The sequence below is a fragment of the Ochotona curzoniae genome, unplaced genomic scaffold, assembly GCF_017591425.1.
Source record: "Ochotona curzoniae isolate NIBS_2020 unplaced genomic scaffold, NIBS_Ocur_1.0 contig_883, whole genome shotgun sequence".
In the NCBI taxonomy this organism is placed as follows: Eukaryota; Metazoa; Chordata; class Mammalia; order Lagomorpha; family Ochotonidae; genus Ochotona; species Ochotona curzoniae.
In genome coordinates this window covers 5142475-5161022 of record NW_024466599.1, presented here as the reverse complement: position 1 = coordinate 5161022, position 18548 = coordinate 5142475, and the positions used below count along the sequence as shown (strand labels likewise).

General features: G+C 54.7%; 1 protein-coding gene across 10 annotated transcripts in view; it reads right to left on the bottom strand.

Moving 5' to 3' along the window:
* Positions 1 to 18548, bottom strand: part of ASAP2 (ArfGAP with SH3 domain, ankyrin repeat and PH domain 2) — a 123851-nt gene that overhangs the window by 52060 nt on the left and 53243 nt on the right. For 9 of the 10 annotated variants that reach the window (XM_040992790.1, XM_040992797.1, XM_040992791.1 and 6 more), the window contains exons 4-7: positions 11711 to 11785; positions 10162 to 10211; positions 7851 to 7980; positions 3835 to 3920 (exon numbers count right to left, since the gene is read on the bottom strand). In XM_040992790.1, coding sequence (XP_040848724.1) covers positions 3835 to 3920; positions 7851 to 7980; positions 10162 to 10211; positions 11711 to 11785 — 341 coding nt within the window. The remainder of the gene's footprint in view (positions 1 to 3834; positions 3921 to 7850; positions 7981 to 10161; positions 10212 to 11710; positions 11786 to 18548) is intronic. The other variant, XM_040992799.1, reaches the window with a different exon arrangement.

Below are 18548 nucleotides of genomic sequence, written 5' to 3'. Positions count from 1 at the left end.
GTCACCACCAAGGCCATTCCTGCCTTCACCCCAACTGCTGCACTTAAACAAAAAGGAGGATTTTGGGCATCAGACTTGCATTTTGTTTTTGTCACAGCCAGGCCGATCTTAGCCATCTCTATTTAAGTGGAAGCCTCCTCCCTCCGGTCTTTAATCCTCGTGTGTGCCTTCCTCCCTTGGGCCGGTGTGGACTCTGGGGAATGATCTATCACGTCAGGAACCCCGAGCCTGGGCAGCAGGAGCAGCCGCAAAGCAAGGGGACAGAGCAGCTGGCTGCTGTCACCTGGCACCATGCCCCGTGCAAGAGTACAGGAATTCCTCCTCCATGCGTCATGGACCTTCACAAACCATGCTACCGCATCAACCTCGGGTTCTAGTTAGCAAACATTTCTGAGCCCGCCCCACCACTCTCAGACCTTTCTGGTTCCCCTGGATCCCAGGACATGGGGTCCCCTCCCACATCTACCTGGATCCATCCCTCCATCTCACAGGGGCAAACAAGTTGACTTCATCAACTCCATGTCTGAAGTTCCCTGAGCAGCGCTGTTCCCGTCTATCCCAGCGGGTATTCATGCCAAGAACCTGTCCGCCGTGCAGGCCGCATCCCCCCTGGGATGTACACTTAGGATCTGAAGCCCACCTGCTTCCACACCCTGTGCAGGATGGGCTTGTCCCATGGTCTGCTGGCAGCGACGCAGTCCCTGCCCTCACACGGAAACAGAGGACAAAGAATGTGACATACTCTGCCTGCAGGAGCACTTGAAGTGGAAAGTGAAACAGAGCGGAAAGCAGGTCCTGCTGAGTCCCCCTCCCTCCACCATGCACATGACACACAGCCGCCCCGCACATCACACAAGGTGACAGAGAGGAGAGGGCGTGGAGTGTGGCTGGGCAGGCAAGTGGTGCCCACCAGGACACAGAGCCCTGACCACTCAAGACTCCCACGAGTGGACACAGGCCTGGCTCAGAGCTCTTGATGACCCCGTCCATGAATCTGGGCTCCATGTTGCAAATGAAAGGTGCGAAAGTGAGCGGTGAGCAGAGTGCAGTGTAGGCAGACATACCCACCCCCCCACACACCCACGTACAAAAATGCGGCCAGGAAGATGGCTGCATCCCGAGGTTCCTGAGCTCAATTCCATAAAAGGCCAGCTCACTCACTTTCCACAGCTGGGCGGTTGCTACCCAACCGATCAGTTTGGGCCAAATAAAGGGGAGGAAAAAAGGAAATCCTAGAATAGCTTTTTCTTACAAATATCAGCAAGGAAGCAGCCTACTTCCTAAACGGCCTCACACGGGGTTCCCAGGATAAATGCTGATGGACCTGGCCTGCTCATCACCCAGGCAGAAGTACTGCGTCTGCCAGCAAGAAGCCGGCTTGAAAAGTCTGTGCCCTGGGCTCTCCCCAGTGACTGGGCAGTTCTCCATCCCGGGCCTCCTCTACCCTGGGCACCAGTCACTACTGGGAACACAGCAGGGCCGCTGCCCCATGTGCTGGAGCCAGAAGACATGGGAGTCGTGGCCACCAGCCAGGCTCGCATCCATTCCCGGCCTACCTGGCTCCATCTCAGTACCAGGAAGTCGTCTCTAGCTTTCCCCACAATTCCTCAGCCTACTCACCTGCAGCTTGCCCTACTTATGGTGCCCCAAGATCCTAAAGCCCACAGCAGGAAGGATGTGACACCCTGCCTTGGCACACACTCCAGGGAGTCCTTTGCGTAAAATGGTCCACAGTCACCAGATAAAAACCCAAAACCTCTAAGCAGGCAGCTGGGCCGTCCCCACCTCCAAGGCTTCCAGCTTCGTGCTGCTGTCACCTAGCTCGCGTACACCACCCTCACCTTACAACCTGCTGTCTTTCTGAAACATTCTGTTCCTATCTGTTCTACAGACCTGGCAGGCCCGCAGCTCCCTCAAGCAACACCCACGTCCACTCTGGGTGCTGGGAGCTGGGGCTCTGCCTGCTGGTGAATCCAGCAGGGAGCAAAAGAGGAGAAAAAAATCCCTCTCTAGATCTCCATCCACATCCTTCCTTTCAACTCTTAACAGTCCTGCATGTTAGAACACTTCGGAACACTCCAGTTCTCTTTTTTCCCCCCCCTAAAGATTAATTTATTTGGAAATGAGAGTTACATAAAAAGCGGCAAACTTAGAGAAAGATCTTCCATTTGTTGGTTCACTCCCCAAATGGCCTCAATAGCCAGGGCTCAGCCAGTAGCTTCTCCCAGGTCTCCCACGTTGGGGCAGAGGTCCAGCACTTGAGCCATCACCTGCTGCTTTCCCAGGTGCTCTAGCAGGGAGCTGGATCAGAAGTGGAGCAGCTGGGACGTGATGCCCATCGGGGATGCCAACGCTGGTCCCTGAGGTGGTCCTGACCGTGGCAGGGATTCCTGCTCTTCCTCACACACCTCCCCTGGCCCAGCACGGTCATCCACTTGGATCAAGTTAATGCATTCGCGTCATCTCAGCTCTCATTCAACAAGCAAAAACCATCTAAGAATTGTATTGTGTGCTGGACAAAACTGGTTTGCTCCTCTGCAAAGTCAAGGTGAGCAGGTGCGGGCATTTGGTGGAACAGTGAACGTGCACTGGAACGCCCACACCCGCCTCAGAGTGCGTTCCAGGTCACCAGCAGATGACATGGGAGACACCCACAAGGGAGACCTGGATGGAGGTCCAGGCTCCTGGCTTCAACTTAGTCCAGCTCTGGCTGACACGGGCATTTGGGGAATCAACCACTAGATGAAACATTTCCTGTCTACTTGTTTTTTGCCACAGTGGTGCCCCACCACTATAGACTTACATACTGCCTACTTATATTTGTTTTTAAAAATCAAGCTATAACCCTCACACTATAAGCTTTACCCTCTGGGGAACCAGTGATGTGGCCCAGTAGGTCAAACCTCTATCTGTAATACCAGCATCCCAGATTGGAGTACTGGCTTGAGTCCCAGTTGTTGCAGCTCCCTGCCTGTGGGAAAGCAGCAAAAGACGGCTCAAGGGCCTGGGCCCCGGCCAACAGTGGGAGGGCCAGAGGGACCGCAGGCTCCTGGCTTTGGCCTGGCCAAACCCTAACTGTTGCAGCCACCTGGGAAGTAAACCAGCAAATGGAAGGCTGGTTTCTTTCTCTGTTGGTCAAATTTATTAAATGCTTTTTTTAAAAAGTGTCATTCTTTTAAAGTGTGCAATTTCATTAATTTTTGGTACACTCAAAAAGCTGTATCCAATCCCAGCAGCATGTGATCTCAGAACACTCATCACCCCAAAAAGCAACCCCGCATGCATCAGCAGCTACTTCCCACCTTCTCCTTCCCCAAGCGGCAGTCTCTCACGCGGCCTTTTGTCAGGATCTATCCACATCCCGGCATGCATTGGCACCTCATCCCTGTAGATTTAAGCTTAGCTTTTCTTTTGTTTTTTTCTTCTTTCTTAAGATTTAGCTATTTTCATTGGAAAGTCAGAGTTACAGAGAGGAGCAGAGACAGAAAGATCTTCCATCTACTGGTTCACTTCCCAAGTGGCCACAAAAGCTTGGAGCTGAGCTGATCTGAAGTCAGGAGTCAGGAGCCTGTTCTGGTCTCCCATGCGGGTGCAGGATCCCCAGGTTTTGGGCCGTCTTTCACTGCTTTCTCAGGCCACAAGCAGGGAGCTGGATGGGAAGCAGGGCTGCTGGGACAGGAACCAGCGCCCACATGGGATTCCAGTGTGAGCAATGCAGGGACTTCAGCCACTAAGCTATCATGCCAGGCCCTGAGCATTTATTTTCTTTGACACAATCTTAACAGATCTACTCCCTGTGAGAGGAAAAATTACAAATACCATCAAAGAACTTACTTGCACTGAGCGTGGAAATATTTGATGAGATTCTGAAGCAGATCCACTCCCTTTTTAATCTTGATTTCATTGACTTTCAGCAGATACTGTTAAAAACAACACACAGAGAATGTCACAGGCAGAAGGACACTTCCAGGGACACGGTGTGACATCTGCCGCAGAGACAGCACACGGCAGAGGCTTAGTGCTTCCAGCTGCCTGTCTGGGGTCACTGCCGCAAGGGCTCAACAGTGAGGCAGGCCTGTGTCCACTCACCAGGCCTTCTGCCGCAGCAGGCTCTGCTGCAGAGCCCCAGGGCAGTGAGGGTGCTGAGGCAGCAGCAGCATCTGTGCACCCTGACTCTCCCAGGTTCCTCTTCCTCCACACCGACTGCTGAAATTTTGCAGCTAAGACCTCTGTCCCCTTGTGGCACATCCCAACATATCCCTCCCTCACCAAAACAAAACCAGGCACTCATTACACACAGCACACTGAAATGCAGTACGGCACCTTGAACCTGGGAAGTGCATTCAGAACCACTAAACATCAAGGAGCCCCAGGAAGCTGGGAAAGCCAGCATCAGGAACACACTTGCTTTTCCCAATCTGTGGAATGAGGTCTCGCGAGCTCCCTGCCCTCTCACTGCTGGGGGAGGGGAGTGCCCGGAGAGTGAGGCATCCTGGAGAGAGGATGACCCTGAAACAGCCATGGTTGAGTCCCGCAGTACTCGGATCCCACACAGGAGTGGCCTCTGTGCACCTGCTCTCGTAGCATTGTGAGCCACGAGGAGGAAGAGAGCTCCTCTGTGACCCACAGAAGCCCTTTGCGTATAACAACCGCCAGCACATCCTCGCCTCTCTCCCTTCGGATATTTATCCGCTGCTAACTGGATGAGATGTTTGGCAGGGAATCAAAGCGGTGACATCATTCATAAAATGCTGGGCAGTGTGTCAAAACCTGAATGTGTGCTAGGGAGACGGCGTGCACAGCTGAGCAGAAACGCCTCGCAACAGTGTGTGCAGGACGTGCAAACACAGCATCACTGAAAGGGTGCTCGATGGGCATGAGGGACGGCACCTCCACGCAGGCACCACGCAGCCAGTGAGCCAAGGACACAAGGACACTGTAAGGACAAAAGACGCCCTCCACAGGCGCAAGCGAACGCTGCCGGCACGTGGCAAAGCATCGGCAGGGAGCAATCGATTCAGAAAAATCACTTCAAAGGCCTCTTGATTTTCCTCTTACTTAAAAGGCATGAGAGAGAGACAGACAGACAATGAGAGCTCCCATGTACTGGCTCACTCCCCACAGGCCTGCAACAGCCAGAGCCGGGCCACAGCCAGGAGCCCAGAACTCTATCCAGGTCTCCTATGGGGGTGGAGGGAAGCAAGCACTTCAGCACAGAACACACACATCAGCAGGAAGCCGAAACAGGAAGCGGAGCTAGGCTTAGAACCCAGGTTCTCCAAGAAAGGACACGGGCAACCCAGGCGACGCCCCAGCCTCTGAGCCATTCATCTCTGGGGGAATCACTGTTATACATGCATTCACAGGGACACACGGACAACACCTTGCTAACCACGCAGCTGGCCGTCTCCTGACGAGCACAATCTATGATGGCATGCTCCTCGGTATGCCTTCCAACATGGCCGAGTGTCCTACAAGCATATACGCCACTTTCATATGCACTACACAGCAAGGCAGTCTGCCGCCCCTCCTCCACTCGCAGCAGCTTGGAGCTGCCTGTGCAACACACAGCGTTTCTGCTTGAAATTCATTTTGGAGCAAAAGTTCTGCAGCTTGCAGATAAAGTCTGGGGGCTGGCAACATGGCATAGTAAACTTAGCTTCTGCCTAAGGCACCAACATCCCATATGGACTCCAATTCCCATCCACCTTCCTGCTTATGGCCCGGGGAAGCAGAAGATGACTCAAGTCCTTGGGACCGTGCACCTATGTGGGAGACCCTGAAGAAGCTCCTGGCTTCAGATCAGCTCAGCCCTGGCTGTGGGTTCGAGACCCCAGCTTCCCTATCTCCAATCCAGTTTCTTGCTAATCGCCTGGGAAAGGCGACAGAAAATGGTACATGTCTTTGGGCCCCTAACACTCCAACAAGAGATGCAGCTGAAGCCCCTGGCTCCTGGCTTCGATCAGGCCCAGCACCAGCCATTGTGACCATCTGGAGAGTGAACAAGTGGATGGAAAATCTGTCTCCATCTCTCCCTCACTCTCTGTGGCTCTGACTTCCAAATAACTCAGTCAGTCTTTAAAAAGCAAAAAGGAAATAGAAGAGATAAGTTGCTAGGTTCCCAGCAGGAAGGGTAAGTGTGAAGGGGGATGGGAACATTCAACCATCCTACACTGGACACAGGCATGAAACGGTCCCCCGAAACACAAGCACGTGCAATGAGAAACAAGAATGAACTGAGCTGCCTGGCCTTCGGTTTGTGGGGTCACACACTGTAACCAAAGCAGAGGGAGAACGCTGCATTAACTCCAGACACAATACATGCTCAGCTTTCCACTGCCACCCCTGGAACTGCTGACCACGCAAGAGTTTGCTCTAGGGATGGACGCCCGGGTTAGCTGTTACGATGCCCATCTGCCCTAGCAGAGTCCTTAGCGCCCACTCTCACCTCTAACCCTTACTGCGGTTCCCTGCTGATGAGCACGGCAGGAAGCAGCAGTGACGGCTGAAGCAGTGAGGCCCCGGCCTCTCGTGTAAGCTCTGGGCTCAGCCCCAGCCACACAGGCACTGGAGAAGTGGGGCAGCTAGGAGGGAGAAGGACCACTCAGCCCAAGGGCTTTGATGGCCCTGCCAGGGGTAGTTGAGCAGTGGTGGGGGCTGTCCCACAGGTTGTGAGGAACTTCAGAATCAAAATTCCAAACATTTGTTCACAGCTCATTGCTACTAAGAAACTTTGTGATCTTGCAGGCCAGATGGCATTTGTGACCTTTAGCACCAATGGGCTCCAGTTTTCAAGAATGAAGGCCCAAGTCTGGTTATCTCACAGGCGGCTCCAAGTAATTAAGTGGGTGGTTCCCTTAATTGCTGGACTGCAGAAGAGCCAGGCACGGGTTGTCCAGCCAGAGAGGTGGGGAACGTGTGGTATTTCCCTTCACCTTGCAGACTGTTGTGGATTGCCCCTTTTCAAGCTACTGCGGACTGCCTGTGAACGGGCTGCTCAGAGCCGCACTCTGGTAAAGGGTGTTGGTCCCGGCTGGCCGCTCAGCCGCTTGGTCAGCCAGCTGCCTGCTCTCAACCAAGAAGCTTGAGCTTGAATAAACCATCCTTGTGCACCTGCATCGACTTCAGACTCCTGGTGATTTCTGGGGATCTCAAAATCCAGATGCAACAGCTCTCGCCTGTGCCTGCACCTGCAGCGAGGCATCGAGACCTCACCACCACATGGTCCCTGGGCTCCTAGAGCCTCTGTCCAGCCGCTGGCCTTCCCCTGGGTGAGGCCAAGGTCACTGGGGAAAGCAGAATGAATAGGAGCCAACCATGTGGGCTGCTGGCCTGGGTTTGAGCCCCGCGCTGAGCAGGGAGGCCGGGGCAGGCATGAGCAGGGGCAGACACAGCTCAATGAGGCTCAGGGAGCACCGAGCTGCCTCTCCACGACCAGGCCTTTGCCCAGCTGACTTCCAACCCCTGTGCCCCTTCACTGGCTCCAGAGGGACAATGCAAACTCAGACAGCTTATTATAGCCTTTTTCTTTTCCTTTTTGGTACAGTTAAAAAAAAAAAAGGTGGTGAGCTGGAAAGAGTGGAAAGAGTAGGGCTCAGCAACAGGAGAAAGGTCATTGGTTACTTTTTCAACACTTGGATGTATTGAACTCCACCCTCCCCTGCAAATCAAGGGACCAACCAGTGGAATCCAGGAACGTGCAATAGGAAGCAATGAAGCCAGTAGCCAGGCCAGGGATGGCCCAGGCTGTCCCTAGCTTGTCCTGAGGCTCCTGCTCTTCCCAGGCAGGCCAGGGATGGCCCAGGCTGTCCCTAGCTTGTCCTGAGAGTCCGCCCTCCCCAGGCTCTGACCTCACACATCTGCAGCTGGAAGAACCGCCTCTCCTTCTCCATCTCTTCGGCGATCTCCGCCCCGCTGATCTCAGTGCGAATCATCCCGTGCAGCTTGGCGTGCTCCTTCTTCTCCTTCTCTATCTTGGTTCTAAGCAGCGGGGAAGGACAAAAAGCAAGGATTGGTTGACAGTCTCTTGGCATGACCCCCTTGCTAGCCGGGAAGCATGGTTGGTTACCAGCTGGCACACGCCAGGCACACGTCAGGGCTCATAAAACACAAACCTGGCCTTCCCACTGCTTATTCAAGCACCTGCCCCCACCAGAGGAGTGTGAAGTCTGCACGTGCCTCAGCTTCCTCAGCACCCCGAGAGGCCCAAGGGAGCCAGCCGGCCAGCAGCTCCCCAACGCCAGCTGTCACCCAACCCGGGCTTACATAGCTCAGGCAGACAGAAAGAGACAAAGGGAGCTCACAGTCACACCGTCTAGCAAGGGCTTGAGGGGCCAGTGTGGTGGGAAAGCTGCAAATTCTCTGCCTGCAGCAGCGTTATTCCATATGATCACCAGTTCGTGTCCCAACTGCTCTACTTCCCAGCTCCCTATTTGTGGCTAGGGACAGCAAGGGAGGATGGCCCAAAGCCCTGGGACCTTGCACTCACATGGGAGACCTGGAAGAAGCTCCTGGCTCCTGGCTTTGGACTAGCCCAGCTCTGGCTACTGCGGCCATTTGGAAAGCGAACCAGTGGCTAGAAGAACGCTCTCTTTCTCTCTTTCTCTGCTTCTCCCTGGGTAACTTGAGACTCTCCAAGACTTGAGGTGGCAACCGTGGAAACTCCGGGAACCAAGCTACAGCCCCCCACATGCAAGACCTGGACGGAGACCCCAGCTCCAAGCCTGGCCACCACCTGTGGATGAAGGCTCCATCTCCTCCGGCTCTCTGTCACACTGATCTGTCTTTCCATGATGATTTCCAGGCCTCCACCCTGGGCCCTGGGACACCGGGGCACGTGCGGGGCGGCAGACTGAGCATCTACTTAGCGCACCCAGTCCCAAATCAGAGAGATGTTGGCCGAGTTCTGGCAACTGCACTTCCTGTCCAGCTTCCTGCTAACGCACCCTGGGAAGCAGCAGATGACCAGGCCCGGGCCACCCACGTGGAAGACCCAGATGGGGTTCTGGCTCCTGGTGTCAGCCTGGCCCAGCCCTGACCCTGTGGGCATTTGAGAAGAGAACGCAAGAACAGGAAATCTCTCGCTGAATTCGTACACAGGGAGGCGGTGTGAGAGGCCCCTGGACTAGAATTACATGACTCCAGCGCCCTTCTGACACCTCCTCAAAGGGACCAAGCCACAGGGCAGACATCGGCCACGCTGCCGGGCATGTAGGCAACTGCTGCCCAGGAAGTGTGACACGGTCACGCTTCACAAGGGGTACATGAGTCACATGGGTAAATAATTACTTCCTTGGGGCCAGTGTCGGGGCACAGAGGTTGTTTAGCTGCCACCCAGAAAACTGGCAGCCCATGGGGTACCAGTTCAAGTCCCGGCTGCTCCACTTCCAAGTCAGCTCTCTCCCAAGGCATCTGGGAAACGAACAGAAGATGGCTCAAGTGCATGGGAGCTTCAGCCTGGCCCAGTCCGGGGAAGCAAGCCAGCAGATAAAGATCTCTCTCTCTCTCTTTCTGTAATAAACCTTTAAAGATGATTCCCAAGGAAAGACCAAGAACCAAAGGCTTGCAGCTCACTTTGAGCGCTGTAATGCTCCCCAAAAGCTGATTTAAAAAAAAATCAATAAAAACATCTGAACTAACTTCCCCCCTCACACCTCTTACTTCACCAGATGGCTTCACACAAATGTTCACATTTCCACCCAGAAAACCCTGTGTTCCCCATGGCACAGCGTTTACAAAGTAAACACGAGGTGCTTGGATACAGTTCGCAAGTCTCCAGGCACTTGAAGTGATTAAAACTTGGAGTCCTCACATCCCAGCTCACACCTGGCTGGCTATGGGAAGGAGACCAGAAGCTCCCGCTGGTCACCAACTACGGCCTGTGTTCACCAGAAACCAAGGTGCACACCCAGGACTCACCAGCGTGAGCCAATGAGTTCTCTCTCCGGCAGGTCAAGCAATCAATCCAAGGTAGAAAGAGGGATCAGGAGGTGTGGCTAACTCAGCCACCTGCAGGTGTCGCCGTGGTAACCACAGCCATCCAGAGGCCGGAGGCAAAATTCTTTCCAGGATTAAGTTTTACTTAGAAAATCCCCCCTGAACAATAAAAACCTGGATGAGACCTGAAATCACAAAATCACCTACGCACGTGAAAACACTCACATTTTTGTTTCGTAGTCCTTCCACGCTTTGTCAAACGGCTTTTTCAGATCCTGTCAACAGAGAGGCATGCATGAGGCAGGGCTGATCGCAAGCTACTATGCAATTAAACTTCCTTACCCTAGGCTAGTCCTGAATGGAGCATTAACTTCTGCAATAAATGATGTGTGTAATCTCGTGAAAAACAAAGCAGCTATGGGGCAGGCTTTTAATGAGAGGAGCACTGGCCTTTTCCTTTGTTTAAAACATGTGGCACAAAATGTATCCAACGCATACAATGGCAGAGACAGCACTGCAACAGACCCTCACCCTGATACAATCCTGTGGCTTATCTTGTATCTTCTGCACCCTACTGCCTACCCTAGGTTTGTTCTGAAATTAAATCTGCAACGATGACATTCAATATGGAAATATTTCAGTTCAAAAGGGACTCAGACGGTCTATGAATCTCCCCAACTGCAAAATAAGAGACTGTAATCTCTCCAAATGCAAAATACAGATGGAGGTGAGCACAGCTCATAACATGAAAGCCACGCCCCTTCTCCTGCACTCTCTTCTAGAACTCATCTCTTCATCCTCTCGGAAGAACTCCAAATAACCCGAGACGGGCCGGCTCTGTGGGCAGGTGGCTAAGTGAGACACTGCCATCCCACGTCGATCCAGCTCCCTAGTTACTGCACCTGGGAAAGCAGCAGTGGAGGATGGCCCAAGTACCTGGGCCCTGTCATCCACATGGGACACCTAGATGAAGTTCTTGATGCTGGATTAATCCTAAAATAATAACATTTTTTTTAAAAAAAGGGAGCCACTAGAGATTGTATTAACTGGCTCCTACCTAGTTATACTCCCCTCAAGGTGAAACTTTTAGAAGGGGAAACTGCTTTGTTTCACTTCGTTGTGTTAATGTTGGCATGTATTTAATTCTTTAGTCTTTCCAATGCCTCGTGACATGGCCTTAGCCCCAGAGCTTTATTGTCCACGACTCTGGTGCACAGGTCTGGCCTGTTTGCCTTCCAGTGTCCCCAGCTAGCCCAGCAGGCCTCCTCCTGTGAGATGGGCAGTGTCTCCAGCATCCTGCAGCCCTTGGCTCCACACCCAGCAACATCGAAGTCAGGCTCTCTCTGGGGGCCCCAGGCAGGGCCGGGCCGGGCTTCAGGTGTGCCCAGCATCCCAGAACTCCAAAAACTGCCCTCGGAGAGCACAGTCGTTCGCTCAGCAGCTGGTACTCAGCAGCCCACACCCAGTCCTGAAGGCTCATGCACACTCCGCCGAAGGCTCTCAGCCTGCAGGACCATTTCTCCACAGAGGGAATGCCAGCCCTGCTCGGGTCCTCCCTGTGGGTGTACTGCTGGGACTCCGGCTAAGAGCCTACACCTTCCCACGGGACTCCCACCCACCACAGCGGCCCACCCCAACAGCCCCTCCTTACCGCCACACTCCCTCCCTCCCTCGGCTTGTGGCATCACACAGGTCAGGAAGGCAGCTCCTCCCACCTCCCCACCCCCTTGCGGTGGCACCAGCTCTGCCCTGGTGGTCCCGGCTCAGTCATTACCCCCTTCACGCCTTTCAGATCCCCTTTCAGCAAACTGTCCAGAGGGAAGGAGATGATGTTGTTCATATTTTGAATCTAGAAAACAAAAAGAAACAAGACCGCCTCACTCAGACGCCATCGAAATCTGCCGTGGAGAGGGCCGAGATCGGCGGGCACGTGGCGCCAGGTGGGGTGGCGTCAGAGGCCTCACCCACTTGGGACACTGCCTCTCCATCGTGAACTCGGGACAAAGGAAGCCTCCCAGCTGTCGCTTGGCACCAGAAAATCACAAAGCTCCTGACAATCAATAAAATCACTCCATGACACCTTCATCTGAGTACGTGCTGCGCGGACCCGGCCACTTCTGGCTCTCACCTGGGCTATGCCAGGCCCCAGACCTGCTTCCCACGCCAGAACCGACTGGCAACTCAGTGTGTGTGTCATACAAGTGTCTGGGTGAGAAGGCAAAGGATAGGAGGGACGAGCGGGAGTGTGTGGACGTGACGGAGGCCTGACCATTAGCTGTGTGCACATGGGAGTGTGTGCGTGTGTGTAACTGTGAGCAAGGGAGGGCTGAGTGTGAGTCCTGGGCCCCAGGACAGCCCCTCCCTTTGCAGAAAACACAAACGCCTTCCCTGCCAGTGCCCCCCATTCAGACCCTGCCTGCACCCCAAGCTACAGCTGGAGAAGACTACCATGATGAGCCTCGGGAGGGAGCCGCAGCCTGGGCACACTGTTGAGACACCATGACTCCCACCCACCACACAGTACTGGGAGGGTTCAGACAGAGGGCGGGGCACCCAGCACAGCCTTGAAGAGCCTGCCTGAGGAAGCCCAGCAGGAAGGGAGGTGCTGACTCACAGGTGAACTCCTGGGTCCCCTGTGAGCCAGCAGGAAGGCGCTAGAGCAGTGCAGGTGGAGACCTGCCCTTGCCCCAGAGGCATCTTCCTCAGTGCCTCACAGCTGAGTCCACACCTCTACCCGCTGGGCACTCAGCCCAAGGCCAGGCCTGGGCTGTCTTCTCCACCCCGTCTCCCCAGCAGGAAGTGGGCCCCAACTCCTCCAGCAATGTCCTTTCTCTAAGTCTCTCAAGGCTGTGGCCTCACTTCGCCAGCCCCTCCCCCTGAGGGCACACCTGGGCCCAGGCAGAGGCAGTGAGGGAAGGCACCTGTATAAACGTGGCATGGGGCATCCGATGCCCAAGAGGCCGAGGGATCACAGGTGCGGCTTTGCTCCTGACACCCAGCACACACCTGTGACCTCCTCAGCTCAGGTGTCACAGGAGCACTTCAAGCCTGTTTAGAGGCGACAGCAGCTGACCACAAGGGCGCCTGCCTGCTCTCTCCCTGCACCCCAGGAATTCCAAGAATTCAAAACCCCAAGGCATCACGGCCCCCAAATTACTTTGCCTGGCTCCTGCATCCCGCATCTCAGAGCTGGCCGAGACCAGACAGGCAGGCGGGCAGGCAGGCTGACCTGTAACTGTCCCAGCTACTGACCCTTGAGACAAGGGCCATTTGTCTGTATGAGCCATAAAACCAGGGTCAGAGCTACGGGCGTGGGTCAGGCCAACTCTGAACTCCCTGCCTCGGAACCGTGCTGGGCCACCTGGGCGACAGCAGAGTCAAAAGCGCTGCACCAGGCTCCGGGTCACAGGTCCTACCACGCTTTTTACGCAGGGCATGAATGAGCAGGAAGGGTCCCTTGAGTGAGTGGGAGGAATGAGATACTCTGCAGCAGGGAAACAAGTCACCGCCAAGCTTCTGCATCCAGAGGGAGACCACTCCTCATTCACTCTGCTTGCAACAGATACCAGGCTGGGAGTGGTCAGCAGAGTGTGGGTGCCCAGCAGAGGGCAGAACAGGCTGTGCATGTCCACACATGCACAAGCAACGAGTGTCCATCTGAACAGTGACTGTGGCCATCCTGTGATGGACATGGGACGGAGCCTAGAGGCTCAATGTGACCCAACTGGCTGGTGGCAGTCATGACGGCCACTGGAGCCTCCAGCATCAGCAGGTGGCACAGACCGTGCTCAGAGCAGTCCGTGTCTCACATGGCTGCCTAGCAGAGATTCTGAGAAGTGGAGACAGAACACTACAGGCTCTGGCTCAGGCACCAGGGCAGTACTTGCTGACCAGGAGATAGGAGACCAAGTATCAAAGACCAGGGGAGAGCAGGGGGACAGGCAGTGCAGCATGGGGGTGACAAGCTAGTCAGCCCCCTGCAGGACAGCCAAAGGGGACGGCCAGGGAAGGCATCAGGGAAGGCCAGGCCATATCTGAGCCCTACTCAGCTACAGTCTCCTTTCAGAGCTAATTAAGTGATCTAAAATAGAAAATGAGTCCTTTCCCAGTCTGAAGGGAAAAAAGTGAACCAGCGGGAACTGGAGCAGGGGCGGGGGTGGGGACGGGGATGCCGACAGGCTGAGGGCGGGAAGCTCCTGGCAGGAAATGGAGGTGCAGCCCTGGCTGCACCCCTGGGTGATGTCACACGGTGTCTCTGATCCGTGATGCCTGCAGTGTGGGAAGCGCACTTCCAGGGCCAGCGCCATGGCACAGAGCATTGGGCCACCACTCGTGCAGCCAGCATCCTGTGTTGGCGCCTTGGGTTCAAGTCCCGGCTGCTCAGTGTCAATTCCAGCCCCTGCTAAAGCAGCAGAAGATGCTCCAAATGCTGGGGTACCTGCACCCACACTGGGGGACCAGGTTGGAGTGCCAGGATCTTGGCTTCAACCTCGCCCACCCCCAAACTTTGTGGCCATTTGGGGAGTGAACCAGTAGGCTGAGGGAGAGACCTATCCGTCTCGCCATCCATGCCGCTCTTTCAAATAAACAACTAAATAAATATTTTTTAAAAAGATGTATTGACTTTCTTATGAAGGACTATATTATTGCAGCAATATGGGGAAAATCTGTTGGGGTGGCAGTTTTGGGGGAGGAATTTCTATATGAAATTGTGCCACAAAATTTGAAAATTCAAAATAATATATATACACAAAAAGATGTATTTATTTGAAAGAATGACAGACAAGCTTCGGTTGGTTCACTCTCCTGATGGCTGAAACAGCCAAGTTTGGGCCAGGCTGAAGCCAGGAACCAGAAGTTTCTTTCAGGTCTCCCACATACATAGATGGCAGGGGTTGAAACACTTGGGCCACTGTCCACTGCTTGTCCAGGTTTGTTAGCAGGGAGCTGGACTGGAAGCAGGCAGCCAGGACGACAGCACCCATTTGGGATGCTGTTTATGTCAGGTGGCTGCAGTATTTGACATGGCACAACACCGACCCCAATTAAATGAAGTTCTTAAAATACACATACCCATAAATTATAGAAATTGTTACAAATATAACTTGCATCCCCATCACAGCTTCCCCGGGAAAGGTGCCAGTCTCCTGGCCGCTGGCTGCCTGCCTCTGGGCAGTCACACATGAGCAACATGACTCAGAGACCTCCCAGGGCCTAGGCTGAGACAGAAAAGAGAGGCAGGAGTTTCACGTGGCCAGGGCAGGAGCACGGCAGGTGCACCTGCATCATGGGGGGAGTGGGCTCTGAGTGCCCCCCGCACCTGTGTGCCAGGATAACCTCAAGCCCACGCCGAAGGCCCCCGTCCTCAAGTTGTGGCCCTGAGAGGTGAAAGCCAGAGCTCGGAGACAACTCGCACTTCCCTCGTGCTTGGGCGGCTCCGCCTGGGTCCGTGACTACTGCAGTGTGAACGAGAATGCTGTCCTCTCTGGTTGACTCAACCAAAGCATCGTCCTTCCCACCAAAGCAAGCACCGTCCACACACACGTGAGGTCAAGTGGCCTTCTGCCACGGCCAAGTACAACCTGCATGCAATTATACTTGTTGCTGCTCCAGCTGCTACGCCTGACAACCCTCCCTCTTGTTCCTCCCGTTCACCCTCGGCATCTGAGCTCACTTGGACCAGCCAGACAGGATGAGTCAGGACAAGGTCAGCGGCTGTGTCATCTCATGAGCAGGAATGAAGGGGCTGCATCCGGATGGCAGCACCGCCTGCCGCTGCCCAAGGCACTAGCTGATTCCGTTTACCAGGGAGCTAGCAGCGAGGGATCCATGGACACGCCCCACCAACCTGGGCAGGGCTTCCCACATGGAAGGGCAGCACCAGCTCCAGCCCTCACACTAGGAAAAATCAGTCTTCCCAGGCCCCCTGACCCAAACCCTTACACAAGTCCACATCTTTCAAGAAATAATCTCAGAACTTCCCAGAAAAGAACATTCCACAACTATATAGCACAAACCATGCCGTCTTATTTACCTATTGGAAAGGAAGGTGACAGAGGAAGAGAGAGCAGAGGTGTTCCTTCTGCTGGCTCAGTCCCCAGTGGCCACAGTAGCCAGGCCAAGGTCAGGAGCTTCCCCTGGGTCTCTCACACAGGTGGCAGGGCCAGGCCTCATCTGTTGCTTTCCCAGGCGCACCAGCAGGAAGCTGGATTCAAAGTGGAGCAGCACTCTAACATGCGAAGATGGCTTTGCAGATGGCAGCTTAACTTGTGGCTTCACAGTGCCAGCCCCTTGATTTAATATGCCCAATTTATAAGTTGTTTCAGCAGAAGACAACATCACGCTGTGAAATCTGGAGACAGCTGCTTCTCTTTTCATGTGCAGCCAATACCACTCAAACACAAAGTCAATGAGTAAAATCCAAGACAAGCCACCTGCCCCATGGCAAACAAACCTTCCTCCTCACGGCTTCAATGAGAAGCAGCCTGGGCAGAGGTCTCAGTGCTCACAATTGTGGCCCTGTGCTGCCAACTTCCGGTCACTTCCAGAAGTGGGAAGCTGGGGGCCTGGATGTGCGAGGCAGATGGGGTTACTGGGTCAGGTCTGCTCCTGAGCCCTCAAAGAGGCCAGACACTAGCTCACCAAGTCACACTCAACTCGAGGGACTGGCTCTCCACTCACAGACAAGGAAGCAGACAGGGGCCAGGGCACTGTGGGCTGAGCCGCCACCTGCAGCACTGGCGGCGCAAATGAGCCCTGGTTCAAGTCCAGGCTGCTCCTTTTCCAATCCAGCTCCCTGTTATTCTAAGGCTGACTCAAGCACACAGGCTCCTGCACCCATGTGGGAGCCTGGGAAGACGCTCCTGATACCTGGCTTTGGTTGGAGCTTGGTGCAGCCCCGGCCACTGTGGCCATTTTGGGGCGTGAACCAGCCAGTGGAAGAGCTGGGCAGAGTCAGGGCAGGAAGGTGCAGCCATCACTGCTGTGGAACTGGGATGTGCTTTTAAACACATAGGGCAGGGGAGGGCAGGAGCCAGGCGTTGAAGTGGCCAAAAACAGGAACAAAAATAGGATATGAAACACCAAACATGATTGGAGAATTTCCCTGTGGTTGGCTGACGCTTAGCCACTGCGTGGCCACAGCCCCTTCCACAGGTCCTGGGCTTCCTTGGGTTTTTACAGCACCCACACCTGCGTGGGCTTGGGAACAGGCCCACGGCCCCGGCCTTCCGCCTGGCTCCCGGCTGCTGGCACTGGGAGCTTTGGGTCGCTCAGCCTTCCATCTTCATTTGCCTAAACACATCCTGAAGGAGTTCCAGCCACAACACGGGGAAGCGAGACCTCGCGCGTCTTATGTGACCAGAGATGCCTGCACGTCTCCTCTCACGCTTGGCTGGCAGGCTCGAGGTGAGCGACTCTGCATGGGATTCCAAAGTCTACTGCATCTGCTCCCACAGCCTCTAGGTGCTTTCTGGAAGCTTCTAAAGCCATCTGCCACTTCATGCGCAGCTGTCTCAGGGTGGGCTTTTCCCCTGTTGTGGCGATCCTAGGTGAGGCCCCGTGGTGTGCAGGCTGGGCCCCTCCGGCCTTAACTGTGTTTACTGCGGTTGCCTCAAAGATGACCTCTCTCATTTAGAAATCTTTGAAAGATGTATTTGAGACGAGAGAGAGAGAGAGAGAGAAACATATTCCTATCCACTACTATGTCCCCCAAATGCCTACCTGGGCCCTTGGTTGAGGCTGAGGCAAGCAGCTAAGAACCCCAGCTAGTCTCCGGCATGGGTGGAGGGAACACAGCCACTTGGGCCACCCTCGCTGCCTCCCAGGCCCTGCCTTACCAAGGAGCTGTGGTCAGGAGCTGGAGCCGAGGACCCAGACCAGGCCCTGGGATCGGGGATGTGAAACATGGGTCATGGTGGGTGACTTAGCTGCCAGGCAGGCAGTCCAGCCGCCTCCACTTTTCCACTTCTCATTTTAAAGTGCTCACCCACGCCAGTTCAGTAGGCTTCACCCAAGTCTGTTATCACTCCCATGTTTAACCCCCTCTACTTCCTGTCCCGCTTTCCCCAGTCCTTCCCCCCACTGCCTTTGGTCCCTCCCATTCATTCTTCAGCTTGAAGCCCAGGAAACTCAGGGACTGCCCTGGGAGCATGGAAGACACCTGCGCCCACGGGTAGGCTGGGAGACTGGTGTGTCACCAGGAGACCTCCCCTCCACGGCAGCTCCCAGAGTCACACCCCGGGAGCCTGCAGCCCCAAAACATTCCTTTGCTAAGATCTATCTTACCTTTGACTCTTCTGAAAGGCAAAAAGACAGAGGGAGAGCCAGAGAGACAGACAGACCATCCACTCCTTGGCTCTGCACGTGATCACAACAGCCAAGGCTGGTCCAGGCTGAAGCCGGGAGCCAGGAACGCCACTCCGGCTCTCCCACATCGGTGACGGAGGCCCAAGCACTTGGACCATCCTGTTGCCTCCCCATGTACGTTAGCAAGGAGCTGGATCAGAAGAGGAACAGCCAGGACTCACACTAGTTCTCTGATGTGATGCCAGTGCTGTAAGCACCAGCTTAACCTCACTGTTGAGCCAAAACATCAGCCCTGCAGATTCAAC